We start from the raw sequence: 27,334 nt of genomic DNA, 5'->3' as shown, positions 1-27,334 counted from the left end.
ACACTGGAATACACTGTTTCGACTAGAAAGCGCCTTGTGCGTATGTCTAAGGAGATGGTATTCTTTCCAAAATTGCAGCCAGTTCCCACGAGAGAGCTGTATTCTTGGCTTGAAAGATATTTTTGTTCTCAAAATCATTACGTTTTACACGCAAGCCATCTCAGCAGAGCCACATATGTTGTCCTTTAAAAAAATATATTTGTGTTTAGTAATTGTCAATAATGACTGCTTTGTGTTTTGGAATATGTGGATTCTCTAAAGATCCTGCTGTAAATTAATTGTACAGAAATACCTGCTTGAATGGAGATTGCAGTTTTCCTTTATTGAAAATAGAAGAAACTGTTGATGGAATATACACAGACGTGCTTTTTTGGAAATTTTGTATTTTGCATATAAAATGTATAAACCTGTTTCTTGCACAAAAAATTGTAAAGAAGGAAGGAAATAAAAGGATCTGAACTTTGTGTTTTAAAGCCATACTTTCCCTTCCCAGGTGTGCGACAAAGAATGGCATCACTACGTCCTCAACGTTGAATTTCCAACAGTGACACTCTATGTAGATGGGGTTTCATATGACCCTTTCCCAGTGACTGAGGATTACCCACTTCATCCTTCCAAGATAGAAACTCAGCTGGTTGTTGGAGCTTGTTGGCAAGGTAACCATTTACATGATTTAATTTCTCAAATCTGAGGGGCTGTGTGGGAAATATGCGACTAATTTCTAGAGAACAATGGAAAGTGTTTCTACCGCTTTTCCTTTTGGCCCTGGTGCCATCATATATTTCCTCCATTTCAACTTAGGCCCTTTTTAAAGTGCTTTGTACTTCTTGCCTGCAGGTGTGTATGAAATACGAGACTACTTGTAGAAATGCCAGGCAGCATTCCACTGCAAAGTGATTTTGTGATAATTGTTGGAACACAGTCCATTTTATAGTTCTCTTGAGTAATTTTACTCTGACAATTACTAGGCGTTACCTTTGCCACAAAGAAGTTAGAAAGCAGATTTCAGAAACACTAAGCACTTGCACTTTGCTGTATTTCTGTTTATGGGAATTCAGCTAAATAACACATTAATGCTGTCTCTTGAGGATTTTACCACTTGTGGTTATAAAAAAATAAATAAAAAAGCAGTTTTAGTATATGCAAACTAGGCTGAAATTGATTCTCTGCAAGCTGCATACTGCTGATTCACAACTTCTGATACTGATGAAGCTTACTCATCAAAAGCTTGAGAAAATGGAGCAGGCTTCATCTGAACATGGAACAGTGGTAGTGTTACCAAAGCTCTCTGCACTATAGCGCTGCGTTGATTATGCAGTTTTGTGTTAAAACATTTTGGTTGCAGATCATATTACCTGCTAGTTGGAAAATGGCTGATCCAGCTACAATCCTTTGGCCTTCTTATAAACAATACTTTTCAAGTGGAACAAACATTAAATCTGTATTTTATTATAGTTTTGGGAGCGGATATACTATATGCAGCCTGCAATAAGGAGTAAATGTAGCTTATGAAGGAAGGCAAATGACTAACTTCAGGGTGATGTCATGAAACTAACAGTTTTGTGTCTCATTGGGCTTTTCTTTTTGAGATCTGAGGTCTTGGCGGGGTGAGGGGGGGAAAGAGAGAGAGTCCAATTGCCAAAAAATCTTGTGAGGAAGTCTTTCTTTCAAGTACCTCATAACCTGCAAAATTCACTGACTTGCAGCCAGTCTCCTAGGCATGGGTATGAATTAGCAGGGTTCCACTGTATTGCATTTATCATTCTGTGGATGACTCTTAGGTTATCCCTTCTGGCCACAGAGTTGCAGGGAGCAGCTTCCTTGAGAGCTGCATGTGTTAGGTATGACAGGAAATAATATTTCTGCTCCAAGTTTTATGGGACATCCAAGGCTTCCATATATACACTTGTATCTTAACCCAAGCACGATCTTTTTACCTGCAAATATTGTACTTCATATATCTCTACATGGTGGTTCCCCTAGTGATGTGCACAGGCACCATTGTACAATCCTTTAATTTCTCATTTCCAATAGGTCTGTTGCCAAAAAACTAAACTTGCAGCAGGACTATTAAAACACTGCAACTCTGTGATTTCAGGATCTATCTTAGCAATTTTATTCAGAAAAACTATTTTACAATGATTAACTGGATCAAAGAAAAAAGCCTCATTGCCCTCAGACTCGAACCTTGAAAAACAATATTTTTGCCATATTAAGCTAAAATCAAGCTGCTCTGCAGTATAGAGAAGATTTGAACTGTTCTCTCTTGAATTTTTTATGCTTCTTAAATGCTCTTCATTGTTTTCTCTTTATTGTTTAAAAAGCTTCCATGTTAAAAATTGACCAATTGGTACATGTAATACTGTTGATTTCATCTAAATTATATGTCAGTAACAGCTCCTTTGATCTGTCCCATAATTCATTTTTTCTTTCGGGGGGGACTCTGTTAATACAGACTGGGTCAGATTTTATTTTCCCCTTCAGCCATCTAAAGATAAAGGTGCAAAGGATGCAAGGTGCCAGGCTTTTGCTGCATTACCAGCAGTGATTTACATGGGACTTAATATTTGAAACTAAAACTGATTATACATTATTAATGTTGCCATTTTAGCTTCATATTATGCAAAGGGCTGTTCACGGATTTCTGTCATGAATACAGCAAACAGCGCTCTTCCCCTGAAATCCAGCTAATACGTTCAGTTAGCATTTCAGAGGGATTATAACAACTGTGAAAAGTTGGGTGAAACAGAAACAGAGTGGGCTGGTTAAAGGGTTTATAGGAAAGTGGTTTTGTTGATCTTTGTGTGGCATAACAAGGATCATTTGCCAGACCCTAACGACTTGGTCCCTTCCCCATTGTCCCTATTCTTTGTCTTGCTTTTCTACAGAAAATACAGGAAATGAAAATGACAATGAAACTGTGCCCGAGACCTCTGCAGGTTGCTGGAGTTTTTTTCCCCTTCTGTTTTTTTTTTTTTAATATCACTTTTAAGCCAAGACATTGCTTCATCTCACACATAGCATGAAATGCAGGCATTGCGTTTTGGCCATTGACCCCCACATAATCTGCTTTTGGGCTTTTCTCCATCGTGCTTTTATTTCTACTGCTTCACCGCCTGATTTTATTTTTATTGCACACAAGTGCACATCCATGTACAGACCTTAAACCATTGTGATTGCAGTGAAGTGGTGTATAATGAGCTATTAATGCAAAGCATTAGCTACACTTTTTATTCACTCAGTGTTGTTCAAGCATCATTGCATGCAGTCTTATATTTGATCCAAAGGACCAGGTATCTTGAGATTAGCTAGAATTCCCGGTGGATGTTTACTTGACCACGTGTTGATAAAATACCAGTTGTATCCAGTAGCAGTAAGGGTCAGCTCTTGTTCCCATGTACACTAGTTCAGCGTTTCTCAACCCGTGGGTCATGACCCAAAAGTGGGTCACAAGCATATATGGTAGGGTCGCAAACAAACTTTAAAAATGGATTCTCTTTTAAAGGAGAAAAATGTGGGAAACTGTGGCTCTTCTCTTACAGACTGGCAGAGTTCCAACTTGCATGGGTCCGCTTCCCACACTCCACTGCCCCACACACCGGGGGGGGGGCTGGCAGTGGGTCAGGAGGGAGGGGCACTGTGTCGGGACCGGCCATTGATGTTTACAAATGGGTCCTGGCACAAAAATGGTTGAGAACCACTGCACTAATTCATCTGACATGGCAGGGTTTTATCTTTATATTACATAGCTTAAATGGTGGTTCTCTGGCTTTCATGTCTTAGCTTGAGAGATTTCATGTTTCTGCATATTTCTGAGGGAGTGTGTTTAGGATTCTTATTGGTTCTGAACAGTTTTTGAAGATTTTTAATAACAGATGACTTAATTTGGCAAACAAAACCATAACATGGTCCAGTGGCTGAAAGTTGGAGCTAGACTCATCTAAACTGTAAAAAGATGCAAATTTTTAACAGTGCATTTAATTATAGCAACCAATTCCTGAGGGTTGTAGTTTATTTTCCGTCATATGGACTCTTTAAATTGAAATTGAATGGCTTTAGCTTAATTAGCGATGAGCTTAAAAGACTGGTTGAAATTCTGTGGCTCATATTAAACAGGAAGATAGACTAGATGATCATGATGATGCCACCTGGCCACAAAATCCATCATACTTGCTGTGCCCTGAATTGTATTTGGATATACTTCCCTCCTACCCCGTAGGCTTCTGCTAATTTTCCAGAGTTAATGACAAATGGAGATGTTGCATGAGCATTCAGAAGTCTTGTTACAGGTCTCTCAAACTTGAGCCTTGGTCTCCTTTAAGAACACCACCTCGCTGTATGGGCAAAAATGGCATTTGTGATGGAAACGTTAGCCTCAGCTTCACAGTTCAGGATGGCCACGTGTACTCTGAAGGCCATGTGCATGATGAACTGTTTAATTCTTTCTTTATGCTTGAACATAATCACAAGGGTAACACAAGGGATATATACTAACCTGCATGACATACGTTATGGTCCAGCCAAGCACAGTTGATAAAAAGAAAAGGACCAAGGCCTGTAAAGCTTGATTTTTCTTTTTTTCCTTCCTCCCCGCCCCTTCCATTTTATAGGTGGTGAACTCCACATGGCTCAGTTTTTCCGAGGCAATCTGGCTGGGTTAATGATACGTTCTGGTAAACTTGAGAACAAGAAGGTAATAGACTGCCTCTATACTTGCAAGGAAGGACTGGATTTACAAACTGCAGATGGCATTGGCAAAGGCATGAAGGTAAAGTGGCATATAGATTAAGTGAAGTGCATCTGCTGCGATTTCTTAAGAAAAGGTTATCTGATAATAGGTGAGGCTTTTACTGATACAGCTTATTCAGTCTACCAACCAGAAAAAGCTGCACTTGGGGGAAAAAGCTGTCTTTCATCAGTGTATCTGCATCCATGCCACAACTTTAGCCCGTATAAAACTGACCTGAAAATCAGACCCCTAAATAACTTACTTGCACCAGCCATCCTTTTTGGTACATACCTGGCTTTGATGAGCCTTGAAAATGTGGATGGCTGCATAAGTGCTAAACATATATTTGACTTCTAGGGTAATTACTGAAAACTATAGGCCTAACGTACTTGTAGTTCAGTAAGGCTGTGAAAAAAAGCTTAGTTTCCTCACTTGCTAGCTTGATCTCTTTCAGTGTTGTGCCAAGCTCATAGGATTTTCTTTGGATAGTGAAATACTCTAAACGTTTGACCTACCTTTTTGGGCTAATTGGGAAGTTAAACAGTGACTTGCACAGCCATTGAATAATGAACCTTTTTGCTTTGCATATAAATGCTGATTATCCAATACTTGGCAATTTAAGTAGTCCTAAACTTGGTGTGTTAATTAATTTAGCACATTAGCATTTGGAACTTTTTTTCTTTTTTTCCCCTCCCATATTCTGGAATGCTTTTTTAGATCCATATGAACCCCAGCCAGTCAACAGTGACATTGGAAGGGGATGATATTGAGAAGTTTGACAAGGCCATGCAGCATATTTCCTACCTGAATTCCCGCCAGTTCCCAACACCTGGAATCCGGAGGCTCAAAATCACCAGCACAGTCAAGTAGGTCCTATTTTAAATAACTGATACAGCACAGTCAAATAGGTCCTATTTTAAATAAATGAAACTGTACTTCATGATGCTGCAGCTGGAAGAAAGGCACCGTTACACTCCAAGTGCATTGGCCTAATTGAATCTCACTGATCATTAACTTCAGACCCTTTTGTAAAGCTTGCAGGGGTCACTTATGCAGGCCTTTGTTTTTGAAAGCCTTGATCTAGTGCCTGGAGCATTGAGGGGAATGGAACCATCAATTTCAATGAACTTTGGTTAAGTTTTTAAGCCAGTGACTCTTTCAGGGTTTGTTCTGTTGTACAGAGAAGCTGATTTCTCTCCTTGAACTGTTGATTGGATGTTGTACTGTAGAAGGGGGTCTGATCCATGGATCAGCAACCACTGTTCTAATTATCAAAGCAGACATTTGATACCAAGTACCTAGCTGTTCCTGCAGTTTGGGCATCTGCAGCTCGCATTTCAGTTATAGGAAATGCCTTGAATAATGTGATTTCTAGAAAGGATCTTTTTGCTGTAAATAATAGCCTTAAGGGCCTGAAATTCATGCATATTTACTTGGATTGCTGTGAAAATGTCTTCAGATTTGGTTTTGGAAGGTTTTGAAGTTGTTGGTTGAGAGGGTTTACCACGGGCAAACTGGAAAACAATAGCTTTAAAATTTTCTACCCTGAATTTGTTCTTCCGAGCGCTGTGTGTTGACAGGAATGCGCGCTGATTCTTAGGGTGCACTAGTGGGCACCATAGGCCACTGCTGCAGATAGTGGTTGCCAAAAAGCACCTGTGTGAGACAGCTGATTAAAAGGAAGTGATAGGTTATTTGGACACTTGAACGTGGCTTTTGTCAGACTTGGCAGTGCTGTTTTGCAGAGCTTCATCTGAAATTTCTCAGTGGGTTTGAATTTCCTGGCTTCCCACTCAAGTGTTGTTTGACTATATCCCAAAGCAACACTTGGAATATCCTGATTTAAAGATATGAAGTCTTCCTAAGCAAAGTATCACTTTGTAATTCCCGGCTGCACTTGCTTCTGGTGCAGAACTAAGTCCTACATAGTGCAGTGTCAGACCTTCCACGTTTTCATGAAACTGGAAAGGCACTGTCACTATCTTCTTAATAATTTAGCTTTTCCCAGCCTTGTTATTAGGCATGGCAGCCATTGTTTCCCGTTTCATTTATTCTTCCTGCTGTGTTGATCTGGCATTCGTTGTTTCTTTAAGAGCTAGTGTGATCTTAATCCAGAAGTGCAGGAGTGGGGAGGCTCTTTGGTGCAAACGTTATACTGTAAGGATGTCTCCAGGATTGCAGCCTGCCTTGCTGGCATTATCTGTGGCTGTTAGTCATAGCCCAGAAAATGGGGCAAGATGTCATCAGTGAGCAAAGAATTCATTTTAACATTTTTCTGTCTCTGGGGGATACCCATCTTTACACTCTACACAATTGATGGTTTCATTACAGCACCCTTGGGTCTGAGAGAGTGTATTTAATTACATGGTTGCTATGTTCTTTGTATATTAACTGTTTGATGCCACTATAGTATATTGATACCGCCCATAAATCATGCTTGTTTTTAGCACTACACAACAGCTTTTGTATCTTGTAGGTGTTTCAATGAAGAGGCCTGTATCTCCATCCCTTTTGTGGAGGGGTATGTAATGGTCTTGCAGCCTGAGGAACCCAAGATCAGCTTGAGTGGCATTAACCACTTTGCCCGCTCTGCCTCAGAGTTTGAGAGTCCTGAGGGTGTTTCCCTCTTCCCTGAACTTCGCATAATCAGCACAATCACTCGGGAAGTGGAGCCAGAAGGAGATGGAGATGAAGATCCTACAGGTAACAGACTCGCTTGCTTACTCATCAGGTTCTGGATGGTTTCCCCACAAGGATCTTTGCAGTGACGGGGGTTCCCTCATGCATGGGTATCCCCATCCCAGTGCAGCTGCATTTATGGCACTGTTTGCTTCCCTCTTTCAGTATCACAGTAGAGGAATGGGCAGGCAGGCCTGTGGAGAGAGTGGATATGTAGAGCCTCAGTCGGAAATAAGAACAGGCTTAGACTGATCTTCTCCAAGGATTTTTTTTGTATGGAATTTCTTAAATGGGGATTTTTGTGCCCAAATCTTTTTACGTTTTCCGAAGGGAAGAACTTTCCTTGAATATGACATTACAGCTCCTATTCCATCCTTTCTACCTTTGACTTTTCTCTTATTGTAACTGGCTTTTTCTTGCGTTTCAGTCCAAGAATCTTTAGTGTCTGAAGAGATCATGCACAACTTGGATACATGCGAGGTCACAGTGCTGGGAGAGGAGTTAAATCAGGAACAAGAAAGCTTGGAGGTTGATATGACCCGATTACAGCAGAAAGGCATTGAGATGAGCAGTTCAAACCTTGGCATGATCATCACTGGTAAGGGACTGCGACCTTTGGCTTTGTGTAAGGAAGTCACTAATGATAATGACACCTGTGATTTTTTGTGCTTATTAAATATTCACCTTATAAGGCTTTACCTCGGGGGAGTCTTGTTTAGTAAAAAAATGGAGTTTGAACCCAAAACTGTTGTCTGAAAAACCTGTACATTTGTTCTTTTTGCAAATCCTGGTTCTAGCAAAGCTCTGAAAAATGCAGAAAGCAGGATTTCCCCTCCAATCTGCTACCTCATCCCAAATTTCCAGTCAGCTTGCAGACCTGAAGAACATAGTGCCACTAAAGAAAAAGCTTGCTTGTCTTGTGGATAACCCCATGACCTAGTGCATACATTGGTTCTTTTCTTTTGAAGACTGATTTTGACAAGCTGTCAGTGGTCAGGGGTTAGAAAAAATAATGTAATTGTAATGAAGATGCAGGTGTCAACAAGGAAAATCATTTTATGAATCCCACAACAGTACTCATGGCACAAACAGGGAAATAAAGTTACGTGTGTGAAAATTTTATCATCCTTGTATTCAAACTCTGAAAAAACAATCTACTTTTGTAACAAAGAGCTGCTGCTTTTTCCCTCCAGGGGTTGATACAATGGCCAGCTATGAGGAGGTTTTGCATTTGATACGCTACCGAAACTGGCACACCGTCTCCCTCTTTGACAGAAAGTTCAAGTTGGTCTGCTCTGAGCTAAATGGACGCTATGTCAGCAATGAATTCAAAGTGGAGGTATGTGAGTTGATCTCATCTTTTCAGAGGTTGTCAGGAACCTGCGTATTTGAAATTTGCTTTAAAACTGTTATTGGTAACTGCTTTTGTTTCTGCCCTGTAAATAATTAAGTCGTGTCCCTGAGACCTGGCATTCATCAGCCTGTATTGTAAGGAAGCTGTTCCAGTTTCCTTAGGGTGAGGAGGGTTTTGAACATGTCACCCACTAATCTAAGTGTGGTTAAGTGTTCAAGTGCTATTGGTGGGCATTGCTCTCCATTGCTGTCAAGCTTAACTCAGAGTATGTTAGTTCTTTGTGTGCCTACATGTGAAGGCCTCTCCAGGGGCTGAGGCACAGCTTAGTAACAGTTTGAATGTCAGTAGAGCTTAGGGAGGACCTAGGCACTGTGATGCAACTTTTAAGTCCACCAGGCAAATCCCTACTGAGCAGGGTGGATACAAATCAATGATTAAAAAATAATAATAATAAAATTTGATGTTTTTAATTTACATCAGATTTCTTTGATTTAATCATGTTGTAATTTTTTTTTAAGATGCGTTAAAAAATAAAACACCTATATAAAGGTAGTTTTAATTTAAGATGCGTTAAAGCTCAAAGATATCATCATGGAATATGAATTGTAACTTTGAGATGATATATCCATGTAATTTGTTTTAGAAAAGTTTTATAAATAGGTCACAACAGGCCATGGACTATATTAGGGGCTGAATCTTATATAGTTCCTAGAGTCTCCTCTTTAGATTAGTAAAGATTAAAGAGAACCATTCTACCCAGTGGGACTCAGCGCTCAGTCTAGATTAAGATCGCATTAAGCATCTCTGTGATGCTTAGTTTCAGTTCTGAAACTGTGTATTGGTGTCTCCAGAGATGACATCCTTGTTAACAGCAGTATATGGAGATGAAAGATAATAACCTTATTACCCACCCATCATCCCTGTTGTCTCTCTGCAAGTCCTTACTGCTCTCTAAAAGTGCAGTTTCAAGAAGTTAAATGAATAAAGGCCTATCAAACAACAAGAATGCACTTTTTGTAGATGACAATGATTAAATCCAGGCTTCCTGACCAGAGATTTAAATGGATTTGATTCAAATCAAATCCACCCTGTTCCTGAGCATGTACAGGAACACAGAAGAGAGGTTTCTAGTGAGTTTGGCTCTGGGCTAATCTGAATTGCTGTTTGGACCTTAAGCAGCTAAGCCCTGCTATACATCCTAGTTAGGTGACTAAGGAACTAATAAAAATCTAGCTCTGAAGCATTACTTTCTACTTTGCATAATACAGAGATTGATCTAAAACACTAATGCTGACTGTAGGAGAAAGATTTAAAGAAAGAAGTATATTGCCCTGCATGCTTTCACTGGAAAGGAAGAGAGTAATGTGGCTAAAATTGCATTCCATCTGCAGAAGAATCTAATTAATGACTTTTCTTGATGTGAACTTCAAAGTTAGTTAACCCTCAGTCTTTGCCAGGCTTTGATGTACATTTACATCAATCAGTACTTGAGGGATAATAAAGTTGTGACGTTTTGCTGTAGCATGAAGCCATTTATTTATATGTATTGTTGCCACTGTAATGGATCTATTTTGTAATTATGCCCTTGAATTGTCAGGCTAACTTTTTATTTATTTATTTATTTTTAAGTACAGCTTATTAGCATGATTGGCTAATCGGCATTTGTTTCTTAAAGTACTGTAAACACTGAGGCAAGCTCCCTCCAACTTTCAAACTGGCAAAGTTGTCCTTGCCCTATGTTACACTTCCATTCCTCCTGCTGTGCAGCTGGTCACAAACCACATCATGCTCCAGCACCAAGGGGGACTCATTAAGTTATGCATAGGATGGGAGTGGTCACCAAAACATGAAACTTGCTTGCAGCTGAGCCTGTCTAAATGAAAGAATCTCTTTTGGGACCTGTGTTTAAACTTCTGAAATGTGGTATCTGGCACTTCAAAGTACCTCAACGTCTTCTGCCTTGTCTGTCATGTGGATTTACCCATCACTGTTAGCTAAAGTTTGGTCTATACAGACATGTGGTGAAATAACAAAATAGATGAATGAGAAATAATGTAACCATTTCAGTATGTTCTTGTTAGCTTTCTTATTCTGAAATAATGGTGTCTGCACACTGATTTGTACCTATAACCAGATACAGTTTAGGAAATCAAATGCGATTTATGGAAGGGGCATGTACCAACTCTACAGCCAGAGCATATCTATTTGACCAAGTGCCTAGGCAAGCTATTCTTTTTCCCTAGTTTGACGTTTTCCCTTTGTTCTCAGGTGAATGTTATCCACACAGCTAACCCAGTTGAACATGCTAATCATATAGCTGCCCAACCACAGTTTGTCCACCCAGTGCATCATACGTTTGTTGATCTCTCGGGTCACAACCTAGCTAACCCCCACCCGTTTTCAGGTAAGAAAATCACTTACCACCATTGCTAAACAACCGGGTGACTTCTTGCTGCAAAGCATTCAATTGCTTCAGATTCTTGTCTGGAGACGGGCAGCATATTAAACTAATCTTCCTTCCAGCTGAGATGAACAGTCGGCTGGAGATTTACAAAGAGGCCAGTCCAGTGGCAGAAACAAAGTGCCTTCTCCCCTGACTGCAGCAGGATCTTTATCTGTGTGTGTAACCCAATAATTTTGGAGCTGAGATGCATATTGGTATGGGAGGGTGCAGTATACGATCCTAAAAAGAGTCTGAGGAGCTGGGAGTGGGCTTCTGAAGAATACTTTGGAAAATCTCAGCATTCTTCCCTTGAACTCGGCCATTGTCCAAAACTGAGTGATGGTTCCCCTTGCATGGTTTTTCAGCAGCCTTTAGAAACCCTACTAGTACTAACTAAAGTTGGGTATAATGGAGCTGATTTTATTCTGCCAGTCCTACTCATTTCTAGCCCTGTGAGCATAGGTGCGACTTTCTGCCTCTTGAAGAGATGCTGCTAGCCATAGTGAAATGACGTATTCGCTTTTTTGTGAACATTTGTTCATTGGACTGGATTAATGGCACCAACTTCCCTTGTGACTTGAGCTAGATATAAATCTGGTGCTCTGAATTGTGCTGTCAACAGAAAAACATGATGAGCTGAGTGGGAGCCAGGAACTTCTTGGCCCCAGTCCTTACTCTCCCACTGACTAAGTTTTAGTCTGCCTCCATTTACCATCTGTAAAATGGGGGTTATGCTTATCCACTTCCTGTTGTGGGCAGGGAATGAGACTTCCTTAATGTTTGGAAAGCTCTTTGTAAGTGCAGCATGTTAGCATGACTGGTTATTCTAAAACGGTCCTTCTCTCATCTTGTTACAGTTGTCCCAAGTACTGCGACTGTTGTGATCGTGGTTTGTGTGAGTTTCCTGGTTTTCATGATTATCCTGGGAGTCTTCCGAATCCGGGCTGCGCATCAGAGAACGATGCGTGACCAGGATACTGGAAAAGAAAACGAGATGGATTGGGATGACTCTGCCTTGACCATCACTGTGAACCCCATGGAGGTAAGGCTTGCGTCTTGGCGTTTTCTTAAAATGCCGCTTTCCAGGCTGTAAAATATTCAGCTATGGCAGTCACGCTTCTGCAAAGGGTCACTGAAGAGAGCAAATCGCAGAACATGGGATAGGTTGGGAGATGCAAACTTCGACAATTTGTTTAACTAGGCCCAGGAAAATATGAATCAATTCCTTGGACCGACTAGCCATCATGGCACTTAGATTTGTGCTCTTAAGTGAGGCGTGGCTTTGTGGTAGACAGCTGCTCAAAGGAGGACCCGTAGATTATGCCAGGCCAGTAATGGGTCTGAGTGGCTGATTCAATGAGTGAGTTACGCCAAACTCCACACCACATTAGCTTTTCCATTAAGCTGTTGGCATAGTTCATTCCCAGTTGATGCAGGTTGATACTTTGATGTAGAAAAGCAGGAAACGAGATTTTAAACAGTTAATGTTGCTGTGTGTTGACATCCAAGGATCCTTTTTTCAGTAGTAGCTTCTGAAGTACTGGATCACCACGGGGAACGGGTTTCTGCTAAAAAGTGGCAGGAGTGGCTGGTATCTTTATAAAAATCATAGAACCACCTCAGAGGCACTTGCTTTGCATTTTGCTAATAGCCTGCTACGTGCTGAACTTCCTCAAACTGCTCCTCTGGATAGCACCTTCTGTTTTAATGCAAAGGGGGAGGAGGAAGGTAGGCAGCTGTGAAATCAATGGCTAATTTGTGTCTAACAGACGTATGAGGACCAGCACAGCAGTGAGGAGGAAGAGGAGGAGGAGGAGGAAGAAAGCGAAGATGGTGAGGAAGAAGATGATATCACTAGTGCAGAGTCCGAAAGTAGTGAGGAGGAAGAAGGGGAGCAGGAAGAGGACCAACAGAATGTTAACAGACAGCAACAGCTGGAATGGGACGACTCTACCCTCAGCTATTGATTCCAGCTGTTCCCTTTGTCTTTGTTCCTGCTCAAGAAGACTCCACTGTAATCCACTCCATTGTTCCTAAGGATCCATGGTGTAAAAAAAAAAGTCATTTGGCCAGTAGCTCCGACCAGCGCGCCTCCCAGTGTGTGTGTGGTATTGGCTAGTTCTAATGCTGTCTCTAGAATTGTGGTTAGCACCTCTCCTTCCTCCCCCATGCCTCAGTGACTGGATTTTTTTACACTATGTGAGGAACCACCTTGCACTTTTTCTTCATGTCATCTCAGCTAAGTGACTCTGCAGATCTGTAGCCATTGCACACAAGTCTCTGGACTGTCTCTTTGCCCGGTGAAGCGACTTTGGCTTTGTTCCTCTTCCTCTTTCTGACCGATGCAAAGATCACATGTTGACAAAGGGTAACATTGCTCATTTCAGCCTGGTGAATTTTATTTTTTCCCAAACTAGTGCATGTGTAAAGTGGCAGAATGAGGTTAATATGTAGAAGATTAACAGACTTTTTAATATTTTGTAAATATCTTGGAATTATGTAATTATGTCATTTGTGGTAGTGAAAACAGGGATTGGGGTTTAAAACATGCTAAAGGTAAAAATCATGAAGCATGAAGTAACACACGTCTCATAACTACTGCAGCAGGAGCATGGGCACAGTTATCTAGTGTAGATGTATTAAGTGTCATTGGCCTTGACTGCCATAATCACTCAAGCCCTGCTCTGTTGATTTTTCCCCCCTTTACTTTTGCAGAGGGAACAGACAAGCCTGTGACTTTCTGTAAAGGCTTTTCAGGATCTCTAACAGAGATTCAACTGCCCTGCCTAATACAGTTGGTCTTTGGTCCTTAACTCATTTCAGTATAAGGGTTACTGGGAAAAAGTAAAGGCTACCTGGATGTGGGGCGAGTCAGTCTGCTGCTGCTGCGCTAAGTGTTCTTGCCAGAGCCCCGGTTAATCAGCGTGGGGCTTGCTGTAGTCCAAAGCTGCTGCGCTGTTGACATTGCTGCCAGGGCAGGTTATTCACTTGAGTCTTCTCATGGTCATCAAGGCTGGAAGGCTGGAGACCCGTGTCCCTGCGCGCCTTGGCTGCCAGTCGGCGTAGATTGGGGTTTATTTTTTGGATTTTGAACTTTTCTAATTTTGGGGGTGGGAGGGTTGGGGGGGCATAGTGACTTCATTCCTTTTAGACACACTCCTGCTCATTCCCTGTAGCTCCTTGTACAGTACCATGGACCATTGGTGTACTAAGCCTTTTGTTTACACTTAGTAAATGTGTGTTCCTGCTGGTGAAATTATAGCGTACATTATCCAACCAGAAAACCTTGTGAATCAAGTTACTCTTTGTATCGAGACACAGCAGACTTTGGTTGTCGTTGATCAAAGCTCTCTAACTTGGAATTGCAAAGGACTCTTAAAGGAATGGCTGAAAGGTACGAAAAGTAAGTTATGACCCCATGGTGGTGAGGCTAGATTTTTCGTAAGGCAGGTCGTGTTCTCCATTGAACTTACTTTTGGTCCTAGTCAGAGCCTTGAATTCTGAATATCTGCTTATTTGCTTTGTCATTTGGTGGTGGTTTACAGAGCAATTTGTCTACTTGCAATATGAAACTACAGCTCCAGTTGCTCCTCATTATGGTAAGCAAAGTTCCAGATTTTGATACTAAATGTTCTCTGCCTGCTCTCTAGGTGCACAGCACATCTGCCAAAGCAGGTTAGTGGCTCAGATTTAAAATCCCATGGGGAAATGACTAAACCTGCTAAAGGAACTACCGAAGAGCTGAGTGGGAGGTGGAGGGTGGGGTGTCGGAAAACAAACAGGTAAAAGGGAAGGCAGAGCCAGCTGTTTCTAAAAGCTTGTTTCATTTACAGAGCAGACCTATTCTTACCTATTGCACATCTTGCCTCCCAGTGTTTGAAATGGGACCTAGTGGTGGGTTTTATCTGAGTAAAGCTTGACTCTGAGGAGTGCCTTTTACAATACTAGATGGACCTGAAAGCAGGGGAAGAACAGACACAATTAGCTTACTGTTTTTTAATGTAAAATTTTAGATTTCTAAAATGGGGAACCGGTTTTGATTACTTCCGTGGTAACATAACTGGTAGTTTTAAGTAAACTGGGGAACTTTTAACTTATGTCTGACAGTTGTCCTGTGTTAATGTCAATGTGTAGAAGACTTTATCCTTCCATATACTGTCACTGTAGCTGCTGTATTTTAGGACTAAAACTGATCATGATTTAATGCTAATGCTGAAAGGTTGTAAACTTTCTGATGCAGTTTGTAGCCACTGTGGGTATAACTTTTCAGATGTGTATATTGGTAATAGGTCAGTTTGGAAAGTCTATAAGCTACAATAAATTTCTGGTTCTAAAGACTGTCTGCTGTCCTTTCTTAATTCCAGTCACCACTATCAACATCTTGGAATAACTTACTGTGCAGGATAACAAACTAGCACCCAGAGGCATGGAATGACATTGCCCTGCACTAGTATACAATTTATCAAATAATATTATTTATTTTTAGACTTACAAATATGCACCTGAAGTCACAGATTAGAAGTAACTGAAGAGTCGAACATGTAAACATCTTCTCCTTCAAAAATCATGCGGGGCTTAAAAAAATAAATCATTTTTTCAAAGGCAGCAAACTAGGCACAATCAGTTCACACACAGCAAGAAGTCATGAACACCTCCCTAAATAAATAGAAGTAGTAGCAAAGTAAAGCTTATCACTGTTAAAGGATGTAACTATTTGTTGTACAAGTAGATTTATTTACAGTGGGGTCTGACTGAGTAAGCTTCAACCTACACTTCCCCTCAACTTGCTGTGGAGGAGATCAGATAAAGAGTCTGCTCTGCACCATGGGAAAGGCAATCCTGATGGACTGGGTCCAGCAGCCTGTTACTTTGCTAGACAAGATAGCAAGAGTCATTTCACTAGCCCCCAAGGAAGAAAGCCCACTCAGTTCTGATTTGTTGTAGGTAAGTGGATTTGCAGGACTGCAGCAGTGCCTTTTTAGGGCAGAGCACCTCACAAATGTTTCACTTTTTGCCTGTTCGTTGTGATGTAACTTGGTTTATTGCACTTTAAAAACAAAATAGATGCCACTGATCTGTGTTGCTCCAAACCCTTGCAAAACAGGAGTAGGGCCTGAGAGTGTAAACACATGTTTTGAAAGCCTAAACTGAAGGCAGTAGAGAGGCTGGATGAGCAGTGCATTTCAGGTCTTAATTGTTCAGGGGCTAAACCAGTAACAGGACTCCAGGTCTGACTGAAAGTGCACGGTGTACTTAGTCAGAGCTGGCAAGCACCACGCTGCTTCCTTGAACACTGAGCTATTAAGTCTGTGCACCGCGCGCTCATTCCTCAGCAAGGCAGGCCAGTTTACCGAAGACTACAACAGATACCATCCTCCCTGCTGAATATGAAACTTCAGTAATCTTTCCCAGCTACTGGGCAATTATGAAAAGCATATGTACGTCAGAGTTTGCCCATGTGATCTCTCTACTGTGGAGAAGTAACAGGCACCAGTCTGTCTGGAATCAGGCAACCATCTGGTGAAGCTTTATTAATACATCCCTGAATGGGTAGGGGCAAGGCGCTGGGAGATCTGCCACCAAAGACAATCGCCCAACAGCAAAGCCAGGCCCTCCACCTTCTTTACACAGAAACAGGCTTAATGTCTGATGCCATGAGTAAACGTTTTCCATTTAGTGCTAGTGCAGTATTTGTTCTTGCCTGGCTTTAAAAACTCACTGTGCTGCTGGCTGAAACAGTCCGTCTTGGAGCACAGCTCCAAATAAAAGCATTGTCTTGACATAGCTGAAACACTCCGCCTGCGTATGGTTTTAAACTACATCGCAACTGCCTCGACTCTTCCATTTAAATGGTGTATTTTAAGCATGTTCTGAAGTGTAATGTTCTTAAGGTCATAGTGCATCTACCTACCTTTTATTGGCTATGGTAATTATATTGCCTCGTCTCTCCTTCGGCCTTGCATGATCTACAATTGACAGGCTTATGCAGCTCATGATGGTCCAACAATTTTTGGGCATGCAGAAACTTCTGGAACACAATCTCTAAAGGATGCAGGTGAGGGATTCTTAACGTGGCAACATTCAGCAGGTTTTAGAAAACTGTCTACCATAGGCAGCAACTTCCGGCATCAGTGCAGACACCATTACATTCCCTCAGAGCAAGTGCGCAGGCTGTCAGTTGCTCTACTGTCTGTTGTCTTTGGAGACATTGTGCGCCAGCCAGTTCACTTTGGTTTTCCAGCTCTCTCGAAGGGCTTCATTAAATTTTAGTCTGAAGTGCTTCAGCGCCTCCTCATCTGTTTTTCCCAGTGCTAGAGAGTCCTGAAGGGAAGAGGCAGAAATGAGTGCTTGGCTTTGCTATCATTGCAGCAAAATGACCGTCTGGCAGCGCAGCCCAGCAAAATCTTTAACCACAAGGGTGCACCACCTCCTGCAGAGCATTCCCAGGGCTCACGTTTGGCAATTAGTCACCCTATCCTCTTTTCCTGATGGAGCAAAGGAAACAGGTTGTGTATGAAACAGTCATGTCAGTCAGAGCATACCCACACAGGCTGCTACCACACAGCTTTTAAGTCTGCATGTTCCTGTTGTGATACAGGTGTGATAGACATGCTCCAGTTATAACCCTGCTTTGCTCTGCTCCAAGTTAGGGTAGTTTAGCTCAGTTGGTTCACTTGTATCCTTAGAGTCCTGCAGCTGTAACAAAAAACAGCTGATGCCTGCTCCAGAACAGCAGCTCCTCCACCCCTTTTAAAGCAGGTGAAGTTATGGGCAGATGGGATGTATTGTTACACTTAATGCAGCTGGACAAGGCCAGATTTAAAGGCAGGTGAGAAACAAGAGACTTTAACAGAGAGAAAATCAAACACACCAGCCTCCTACTGGCTTGCTCCCAAAACCATTACCTCCATCCCTGCCTCTGCCTCAGTGCAGCTGTGTACAACAGCTGGCTAGAAAGCCAGCAGGGAAAGGAGCCGAGGATAGAAGTGGGTCCTACTGCCAACCATGCAAAGTGATTTACAAGAAAAGCCCACGGGGTGGTCAAGGGCTGGTTTACTTGTTTTGAGCCGCTTCAAGGCCATCTGGTGGAGGAGGATTTTCTTTTTCCTCTCCTAAAAGTCTCAGCTTATGGAGATGTTCGATGAAGAAAAACATGGACCAGCCTGAGCGCTGGTACTGCCAGACATGCTGAGCGCCGTGGAGCTGATAAAGTGACACTCGTTGCATGGGGTGATTTGGAACTGCGGAAAGCCAAGGCATTTCAGAAGCCCAGTGCCAGACTAGCTACTCCCTGCTTTTATGAAGCAAGCTGCAGAACAGGCTGCTCTTTCAGCTCCCATCCTCTCTAAAATACAAGATTACATACTGAGCCACCTCTTACCTTGAGTGCCTGCCCTGTCTGTTCCCCCCTCCCCCCCATGCCCATCCTCTCTTACCTTTAGATACTGAATGTCTTTAGAGCAGCTGAGTTCTGGCAGGCCAGCAGCTTTCATCAGTGCAAACAAATGCAGGAAGAGGAGACCGTGGCGCCTCAGGATCATGTAGGCTTTTTCACAGTAATCCCTGAATCTGCTCAGGAAGAGAAGGGGCAGCAGAGGAAGTAAGGGCAGCAGCTGGAGCGTGTTCCCAAGCCAGCCACAATAGTCTGCAAGTTGGTGTCAGCTGCTCCATCTGCTGAATTACACCTTGGTAACCAGCTGTGCACGCATGTATTTGCTGCCCTGTGTGTGGATGTGTTCTGAGGATACCTATACACAGATGTCTGCTCTGATGAGTGCTAATTAGCATATGTTGGTGCAGACTCAATTAATCGCATCTGCTGGAGTGTGTTAATTAATGTGCTCCAGCAGCCTCTACCTCACATCTATTCAACATCCCTGTGCTTCAAAATAGCAGTGGGGCACTTTATGTAAAGCTTGTTCAAACACTCTGGCTGCCATGCTGAAGCACAGGATGCTGAATACACGCGACGCTGCAGATGCTTTAACTACAGAGGCTCTGGGAGCTGCTCTAGTTAAAGTGCACCCCTCTCTGCCCTAGAGCATGTGTATAGATGTCCTGAGGGACCATCAGTGCCTCCCACTTGCTTACCTAAATATGGCACGTTGGGGAGCACTGGGAAGCACGAATGCCAGTGGCTTGAGTTCAGTCAAGGCCAGAAGGCAGCATTTGCCACTGCTCCCGTTCCAGACCCACACCTCTTGCTTTAACCCAAAGCTCCATCAAGGAAAGGCCAGGGCTGAGCGGTGTCCTCCAAATACATCCATTTAAAACCAAAAGCTCAGCAGAAGAGGGCAAACAGCTGCAGCAATAGCAGTAACATATCCTTGGGTTTGCCCGCTCAAGCAGTGCGAGGGGAGACCCCAGACCATTTCAAACACAAGCAATCACATCTTCCCTCCTTCAGGCTGAATCACCCCTGTGGTTGCAATGTAAAGGGCAGGGAATAACGCTGCATCCAAACAGCTGTGCTGCGAGGCAGGCAGCACAGGCTACAAGCAGCGTCCTTGGGGCTCAGATAGACCAGTGGCTGTTAGCCAGGAGTGCTTGCTTACCTTTCAAACTTTTCGCTGTTGTTCGTTTTCCCCTGCTGGATTACGTGCACAAAGTCATAGGTTAGGATAAAAGGGACCCGTTCTCTGTTGATACCAAATTTGGTTTTGAAGTTCCCCAAAAAATGGCCGAAATCAATATGGAACAGCTGAAATTCAAGTGGAAAAGGTCTGTTAAAGTGCAATATGACGACTCACGGGGGATAGCAACTCCTGCCTTCTCAGGATGCGTGGGTGGGTCTGAATGATCTACTCTAAATAACTGGGGCCCGATGAGTGCCTGGGATTTGTTGCCCCCTTTCAGCCAGACATTGTCTTGTGGGGAAGATGAAACTGCTTTTCCTAGGTCAGTCCCTGTGTTTATTCATCAGGTTATGAAGCAATGTGGGTGATGCTTGGGATGCAACTTATATACTGGATGGGATGGGAAGGACTTTACCTCAGCAACCCCTGCCATGCCTGGGGGACTTCTATGTTCTTCTAAAGCCTTGGCAAGACTCACTCCTGGTGGCAGAAGAACTAGAGACAGGCCAGTGGTTACTCCCAAGTGCAATGCTCTGTCCCAGGGTAGGCCTGGAAGCAGGATACCCTCTGACATGGCTACAAAACCCTGCTCTGGTTAGGTTTTCAATAGGCAAATAACCAGTGATTTCATCTCCTCCATAGTAAGGGGAACAAGAGGATTTTGCACAGGGATTGGGGCTTTTCCATGATGACAGTTCTCCAAAGCTGCGCTAACCCTGACAGCCACACCAAGCAGCTGGAGCTGTATTTTGAAGGATGCCAGCACCCCCTAGTGGAGAGGAGCAGACTGTCCCCAGCCATGCAGTGCCCTCCTTCCCTTCGCAGGGTCTTAGATCACCCTTTCACTGTCATTAAGTGCAGAGAAAACCCTCAACGTCTTCTCAGCATGTGCTTGGGAAAGAAGGCAGCCCCTTACCAACCAGGCTCTCTGCAATCTACTGACCCTTGGATGCAGGAGGAGAGGGCAGCCCCACAGCAAAGGCTTCACTAGGTCTCAATGAGGTTTCTCACGCCTGCAATAGCTGCGCTGGTTCTACCAAAGGGATTTCCCGCAGTGAGAGCCAAGAGTGGGGCCTGCAGGAAGCTACGTGAGCAGGCTCTGGCAGAGTCCATCTGCCTAGAGCGATGTGCATCTCCCCACTGTGCCTTTCAGAGCTCGTTCATACAGACTGAACATGAACTGTGGCAACCATCTCTTCCCTGGAGACAGCGGCAGTGGCCAGTGTGTGGCTTGTGGGCAAAAGGACTTTCCCTTCCCCAGTTTTGTCCTGTGTCCCCAGAGTGATGGCTGTGAAGGTTAACCCCCTCCACCCCCCCATAGGTGCCAGGGCACTTTTCTCAGGAGCAGCTACAGGATAGTCCTATCAGGTAACCCTGCTCTCTAGCATCTCTGCTGTCCCTGTAAAAAGCCTGCTGGCCTCTTGGCACAACAGGAAAGCTTCAGCATGGGAAGCCAGAGTAACCACCTGGCTCCACAGGAGCAGACACCAGAGGGGCAGCAAGGATAACACACCAGCCTGCTAAGGGTGCAGGGAAGGAGGCTCAATGTTGCATTAAGAAACTACAAATTAGGAAATGGGTCCAATGCCAGGGTGAGCTCCCAGGAGCACCTTTGCAGCCTGACCTCTCTGGGTGATGGGTAAAGGGACAGTTACTTGAGCCTCAGTGGCTCTCACACTGGCTGGTTCACAGGGCTGTGGAGAGCCATGGCCCCACTGGGCTGCTCCTGTTCCTCTTCCCCCCACCATCTGCACAGACAGCTGTGAGCGCTTGGGTCCCAGCAGCCCCACACCCATACCTGGCCAGTTTCCCGGATCATGATGTTGTCGCTGTGCCTGTCTCCTATCCCCAGGACATACGTCGCCACACAGTACCCAGCGCAGGAGAGCGTGAACTCCTCGATCGCTTGCTCCAGTGCTTCACTGAGGGAGGGAAACGATGAGAGGTCAGTCCCGCTGTAAACCTCAGGTGCTTTCCTTCTCTTCTAGTATCCCCCATGGAAACCTGCTGAGCCAGGCTTGGGGACAAGCTCAGTAGAGAAGTGTTTTTTCGCTTTATCCTCTACAGAGAGTCTCTCTCCTCTCTGCTGTCCTGTTGGAGGGGACAATTCTTTGCTTGGCCTTAACCAAATCAGGTGGCATCAGACCATTTTCCAGGTATCCAAAGCTCCAGAGGACTGGATGGCTGGTGGGGCTGGGCTCCATCCTGCCCCTCCCCTCCCCGAGACTGTCCCTATAGGTTCAGATAGAAATGCAGGGGGTCCCACACCCTTTCTCCCATAGCAAATCAAGTGTCTGAGCTTGATTGGTACAGAGCATCTGCAACTCCAAATGAAGCAGTGGACGCTGAGCTCCACACTTCTCAAGCCTCCAGTGTGGGACCAAACTTGGGAAAAAACAGCCTCTCTGTATCTCAGGGAAGGGCTGAATTGATCCTACCCCAGCACATTAGAAATTCAGGGGAGATGCCTGCAGGCGTATCAGGCTCCAAGGAGGGAATAACAGAGGTGAGAGAAGGAAGCTACAGCCCAGAGCTGCCGCCCACACCCCACTGTTGCTGGATGCTGCGGAAGTCCAAAGCAGGGCAGGGACCGGCTGAGCACTCAAGAAAGGAGGTGGCAATGGAGCCAAGCCACCGCGAGAGTCTCAGCCGGAGGCGAGCGCAGCTGGGACAGTCCCACCTACCCTGGGTTCTTGGATTTCAGCCAGTTCAGCAGCGCGTCCTTGTTGAAGGCAGCGGTGGCCGCCATGTTGCTTTTGTTCAACTGGATGTTGGCAATGGTGTCCGAGTGCATGACCACTTCGATCAGCCCCGTCTTGTCGCCTGTGGAGAGGCAGCCGTAAGGGGTCATCCTGCAGAGACGAGAGAAACCCCTTCCACTGAGACCTCGCCCGGAGTCAGCCTGGCTTTGCTTTTAGGACTTTCCTCCTCCATTTCACCAAGCAGGAACTGCAGGGGTTAGGCCTACGGGCCCAGCCTCGAGCCTTCATGCTCGGCCGCAAGGAAGCTTTGAGAGGCCTTAGTCACCTTGCCAATAGCAGGCATCATCCCGCAAGGGTGACAAATGCCCGCCAGTCCCAGTGACTCCAACAGCTGCTGAGGGCAGTTTTAAACTCGGGCCGTTGGGTGTAAAGATGTAAGAGATGCCTTCACCCAAAGGCCTGCCTACCCAGGGGCTCTGCCCCCCTTGTCTCAACCCAAAGATGATGGGGAAGCAGCAGAGGCCGGAGAAGCCACCGTGACTCAGCCAAGTGCATCAGCAGCAGAGCCGGGAGTGGAGCCCAGGACTGCTCAAGTCCTGCTCTCACCACTTGGTGACTCTGCCTCCTGCGGTACCACGTCAGGGCCAAAACCACTATGGCTACAGGAACAGACTCAGCTCAACCGTGGGCAGCTCCTCTCGAGCACGTGGAAAGTTCCCTCACCCCACTCCACTTGTCCCCACCTCCTTCCCACTCCAGACCCACAGCGGGTGCTGCCAGCTCTGCTCAACCCCAAGTCTCCCACCACCCTGCAGCTTCCTTCTCAGGGCAGTCGTATACGCAATCTCCCCTGCCAAAAAGGACTGCAGCTGGGATCTCCCAGCTCTCCCCCTCAGCCACAAGTCAGAGGCAATGTGGGACGATGGAAAGTGACTCAGCGCAGGCACCGGTGACTCAGCACCCATGACTCACCTCAGGTCCAAGCCCTCCTGCTTCCACAGCACGTCCATCAGCTGGATCATCTGTAGCGTCAGCATGTCCTGGCGGAGATCTGCTCAGGCATCACAAATGGGAGCCGGTTAGCTTTCTCCCGAGCTCCCTCCCCTTCTCCCCACAACGGGTGTGTGCATGGAGGAAGCACTTGCTGTTTTTGTCACTTGCTGCAGTGGCCATCAGGGGGTACAAGTGTCCCAACCACCTGGCAAGTTTTGGTGCCCTGCCCCTCCTCCACAGTGCTCGGCAGGGCACACATTTGCAAATCCATTTGCCATCGGCTGTGCCCAGGGCAGCCTTTGGGATGCTTCACCAGGCCCCTCTCAAAGGGGCTGAAGCCATTGAGCATTACACATTAAAAAGAGAAGGTGTTTTGGCAGTGACAAATGTAGTGGCTGCTGCTGTGAAAGGCTGGAACTACAACACGCCACAGCAATGGCAGGCTGCAGGTCATGTCCCCACTGGGCACCCTTGCTGTCGAGGCCCTGGCCTCCCTGCTCTTGTTAGCTACCCAACAACGGCAGGACGCAGAGCGCCCAGGTGGGCCTTGGACTCTGCATAAAGGGTAATGTCCTTGCTTGCCTGCTGGGGGCTGCGCTTCTGCTCAAGACTCACCGTCTCCATTTTTGAAAATGATGCCCACGCCACCGCCGCCCGTTTCCTCGTTATTAAACACAATCCACAAAGGCTTCATCTTGGAGTCCATGAATGTGCACTGCTCCACACTGAGGAAGGGGGAGAAAAACCCCTTCAGGCCCGGCCTGGTGGGACATGGGGCTGGGGGGAGCTCAAGCCCCGAATGCAGATGCCTCAAGTGCTCCCAGCACACTCGTGGTGAGCACAGAGGCCTGAGGAAAGCCAGTGGCTTTGGCTTTCCTGTTGAATAGCAACACAACCCTCCACCTTGCAGATGCAGCACCCTTCCTTACCACACTTCAGCAAGGATAATGTTAGGGTTCAGGGGAGAAAGGAGATTGGAAAGGGCCTCCAGGTAGGTCTCCTGCTTCATGCACACATGCATCATCTCCTTGGTCTGGGGCTTGGTGGCCCTCTGAGAACTCACTTTCACAAAGTCGTTCAAGGCTTTCATCTTGTTGAGTGCTTCCCCCTGGTGCGGAGACAGGGGAAAGCAGGTCAAGAAGAATCCTCCGGACAAAGATACAGATCTTGACAGTGTTCAGGGCCACAAAGAGAAGTCAAGCATTGCCTCTCAGGGCGATTCACTGCATTGCAGTGTAGTGCCTTGGCAGCATCTGCTCTAGGGCAAGCCATAGCTGGAACCGCAGGGAGTTTTGCAGGCCAGAGGTAGGTTGCATTGAGCTGGACGACTCTGTCCTGAAGGAGCAGGGAGTATTGCGGCTCCGTCTGGGGGAATGGAGTAACAGAGGGCGCTGTCAATCAGGAGTGAAGGGCTCTGGCAGGTCGGTGTAGGGACCCCAGCACTGGAATGGCAGAAGCACTGGGGATCAAAGCTGACATGCACTGGCCGGTGCTATTAACAGTCCTGTGGGTCCTTCATTTTCATCAGCACTCCTGCGTGTCCGAGCCAAACTACTTCTGAACTGCCAGCATGGACTGTACGGGGCAGCTCCATCGGGGAGCTGGGTGGCCAGGTGTTTTCTACTGGTGGAAAACTGGCAAACCCACTGCCCCAGGGTTAAAGTGTCTTCTCTCCTGCAGTATGATTTGGGGGTTCTGGTGGTGAGCAAGCTCCTCTTAGGAGCTGAAGTTACGTTCATGCCTTGAGTCACGAGAGAGGGACTCAATTTGCAATTGTATCTTGGGTTTGGCCTAGGATGAGGTCACGACCACAGGGCATTTCATGGACCTGTGCTCCTAACGGTCACAGATAACATTTTGAGCTTCTGCAGCACCTCTGGGCCAGTGACAGGGAAGTACTTTACAAATGCCCGCGTGGAGGAACTGAAACAGAGCAGCACAATCACCTGGCCCAGCTCAGACTACAAATCAAGAGCAGAGTCAGGAGCTCTGCCTACAGGAAACTGCAGTGCAACCCCTCTTGCTGACTGCTCTGTGTGTTCAGCACGGCTGCAAAGACTGCACCTTCACCTGGATCAATTTTCTAGGAAGGGGAGGGGTGGGGGGCAATGGAAACCACATGTGGCAGGGAACTCCAGGCTTTTACAAAGGCACTGAAGCCACTCCACTGAAAAGTGACTGTGCAGACTAGTGCTACGGTCAAAGCACACCCCCATGACAAGCAGCTGAGTGCAGCCCTTACCTGTTTCATTAAAACTTTCATGTGGTGGGTGCTGCCTCTGCAATAGGCCTCCAAGATCAAGCCAAACCTCAGAGCGACTGCTGGGACATGCATTTCGGACCTAGAGACAAGGAGGAGATTAAAGCTAACCTGACTCACTGCAGCTAGTGACTGCAGCTGCCGTTCAGGCCATTGCAGGACAAGTATTAATGGCTCCATTTGGATTCCTTTTATATGATGGAGGCGCAAAAAACCCCAGAGGGAACTGAAGTAAAATCCAGTGCCTGAAGCAATGAAGTTTCTTTCTGGATGACTAACTAGCTCGGCCTTACCTGCCAAGAGCACAGCCTTTTGAGCACTAGCCACTGAAGTCCCCAATTTAGGAAGTAACAGCTGATTTTGGGGACCCAGCATGAGCCCCCAACCCTCTGAGAATCAGGCCCTACAAGGCACCCCAAAAGTGAGCACCCCATTCGCTGAGATGGCTGCAGTAAGGGACAGAGGGAGGAGGATGGATCCTGTCCCAAAAAGGCAAGTTTGCATCAGGATCTCACATGGAGTCGCAGGCACCAGCTGAACCGATACGAGCCAGGTTTAAGATTAATCGCCGTGTCCACACAAAAAAAACTGATGCCACCTCCCTTCCTTCACTGAACAAGTGAATGCAGTGCTGGGTGCCCGCCAGCTCCAGGCTGTCCAGAAACTTTATAATCTGAACGGAAGAAAGGGGCCAATTTCTTGCCTTTCAGGGCAAGTTTATGGAGCTGACAATGAGAAAAAGTGAGTAAAACTGTCCAGAGCACCTTGCTGACTCAGGAATCAAAAGTTATATTGAAAATCCACTGGCCTGGAGTTCCTAAGTCCCTCAAGAAGCTTTGAACAAAGTCACCCCCTAGTTTTTTGCCCTTGCAAAAGGAGTCCACTTGATAGAGAATCAGTGAGAGAAACACCCCACAAAATAATCCCATGATGTCATTTGGTGGGTCTGACCTGCACTTGGTCAATCACCCCTTACCTGAGATGCCAGAAGAGGAAGTGCCCTATTTTGCGGTTAGATAGAGCTCTGTCCAACAGGAACTTGGTTAATTCACAGTCTAAGTAGGATTCGTACTTGAGCACCTGGACAAGCTGCAGCAGATACTGGAACAGCTCCTCATCTCTGGGGGGGGTGGGGAGGAAAGAGATCAGAGACGTCACCTTCACTGTGTCAGGCCCACACAAACATGCAGATAAGGCCCATGCATTTGCTCATGATCCTCCTCTACAATCCAGGAGCCAACAGGGGAGGGGAGGGGCCCTGCGGTTCCCCAGGGCCGGGCACTTACGTCAGCTTTTTTAAGGAGTTAATAGTGAAGAAACCAACGTAACGGTCAGGGAAGCTGAAATCCAGCAGCTCCAAGGCGTTCAGGACAGGCAGCTCTGGCCAGGTGTGGAGCAGGGAGATCATCTACAGGGACAAGAACATGGTGCTGGGTAAGGAGGCTGAGCAGGAAGGGTTGGGAGGCAGGGGCAGGGGCTAAGACACCCCAAGAGGCAGAAGTAGTGACCAGGTCCCAAGTCCAAAGCATTTTGCTTGGTGTTTTGCTTGAGTGCCTGTAAATGCCTATGGGAGGTAGGACCAATGACACAGTATCGTG

At 45.5% G+C, this 27,334-nt stretch overlaps 2 protein-coding genes across 5 annotated transcripts in view; one reads left to right on the top strand and one right to left on the bottom strand.

Annotated features, from left to right (window-relative positions):
- CLSTN1 (calsyntenin 1) overlaps positions 1-13,751 on the top strand; it is a 56,443-nt gene extending 42,692 nt beyond the window's left edge. The window contains exons 11-20 of the mRNA XM_025212241.1: positions 494-656; positions 2,889-2,939; positions 4,611-4,768; positions 5,447-5,595; positions 7,206-7,432; positions 7,836-8,006; positions 8,602-8,747; positions 11,031-11,166; positions 12,063-12,247; positions 12,975-13,751. Of these exons, the coding sequence (XP_025068026.1) occupies positions 494-656; positions 2,889-2,939; positions 4,611-4,768; positions 5,447-5,595; positions 7,206-7,432; positions 7,836-8,006; positions 8,602-8,747; positions 11,031-11,166; positions 12,063-12,247; positions 12,975-13,172 (1,584 nt within the window). The 3' untranslated portion in view covers positions 13,173-13,751. The remainder of the gene's footprint in view (positions 1-493; positions 657-2,888; positions 2,940-4,610; positions 4,769-5,446; positions 5,596-7,205; positions 7,433-7,835; positions 8,007-8,601; positions 8,748-11,030; positions 11,167-12,062; positions 12,248-12,974) is intronic.
- Positions 13,752-13,903: 152 nt separating this feature from the next.
- The window catches only part of PIK3CD (phosphatidylinositol-4,5-bisphosphate 3-kinase catalytic subunit delta), an 86,337-nt gene continuing 72,906 nt past the window's right edge, over positions 13,904-27,334 (bottom strand). For 3 of the 4 annotated variants that reach the window (XM_006016143.3, XM_006016144.3, XM_025211136.1), the window contains 11 exons: positions 27,023-27,144; positions 26,713-26,856; positions 25,719-25,818; positions 24,406-24,584; positions 24,092-24,201; positions 23,456-23,534; positions 22,466-22,633; positions 21,580-21,703; positions 19,761-19,906; positions 18,642-18,774; positions 17,389-17,526 (listed from right to left, as the gene is read on the bottom strand). In XM_006016143.3, the coding sequence (XP_006016205.1) occupies positions 17,389-17,526; positions 18,642-18,774; positions 19,761-19,906; positions 21,580-21,703; positions 22,466-22,633; positions 23,456-23,534; positions 24,092-24,201; positions 24,406-24,584; positions 25,719-25,818; positions 26,713-26,856; positions 27,023-27,144 (1,443 nt within the window). Of the gene's footprint in view, positions 17,527-18,641; positions 18,775-19,760; positions 19,907-21,579; positions 21,704-22,465; positions 22,634-23,455; positions 23,535-24,091; positions 24,202-24,405; positions 24,585-25,718; positions 25,819-26,712; positions 26,857-27,022; positions 27,145-27,334 lie in introns of all 4 variants that reach the window. The other variant, XM_025211140.1, reaches the window with a different exon arrangement.

Source organism: Alligator sinensis, unplaced genomic scaffold (genome assembly GCF_000455745.1).
Source record: "Alligator sinensis unplaced genomic scaffold, ASM45574v1 scaffold366_1, whole genome shotgun sequence".
Classification (NCBI taxonomy): Eukaryota; Metazoa; Chordata; order Crocodylia; family Alligatoridae; genus Alligator; species Alligator sinensis.
This window is presented reverse-complemented; position numbering and strand designations above follow the sequence as displayed.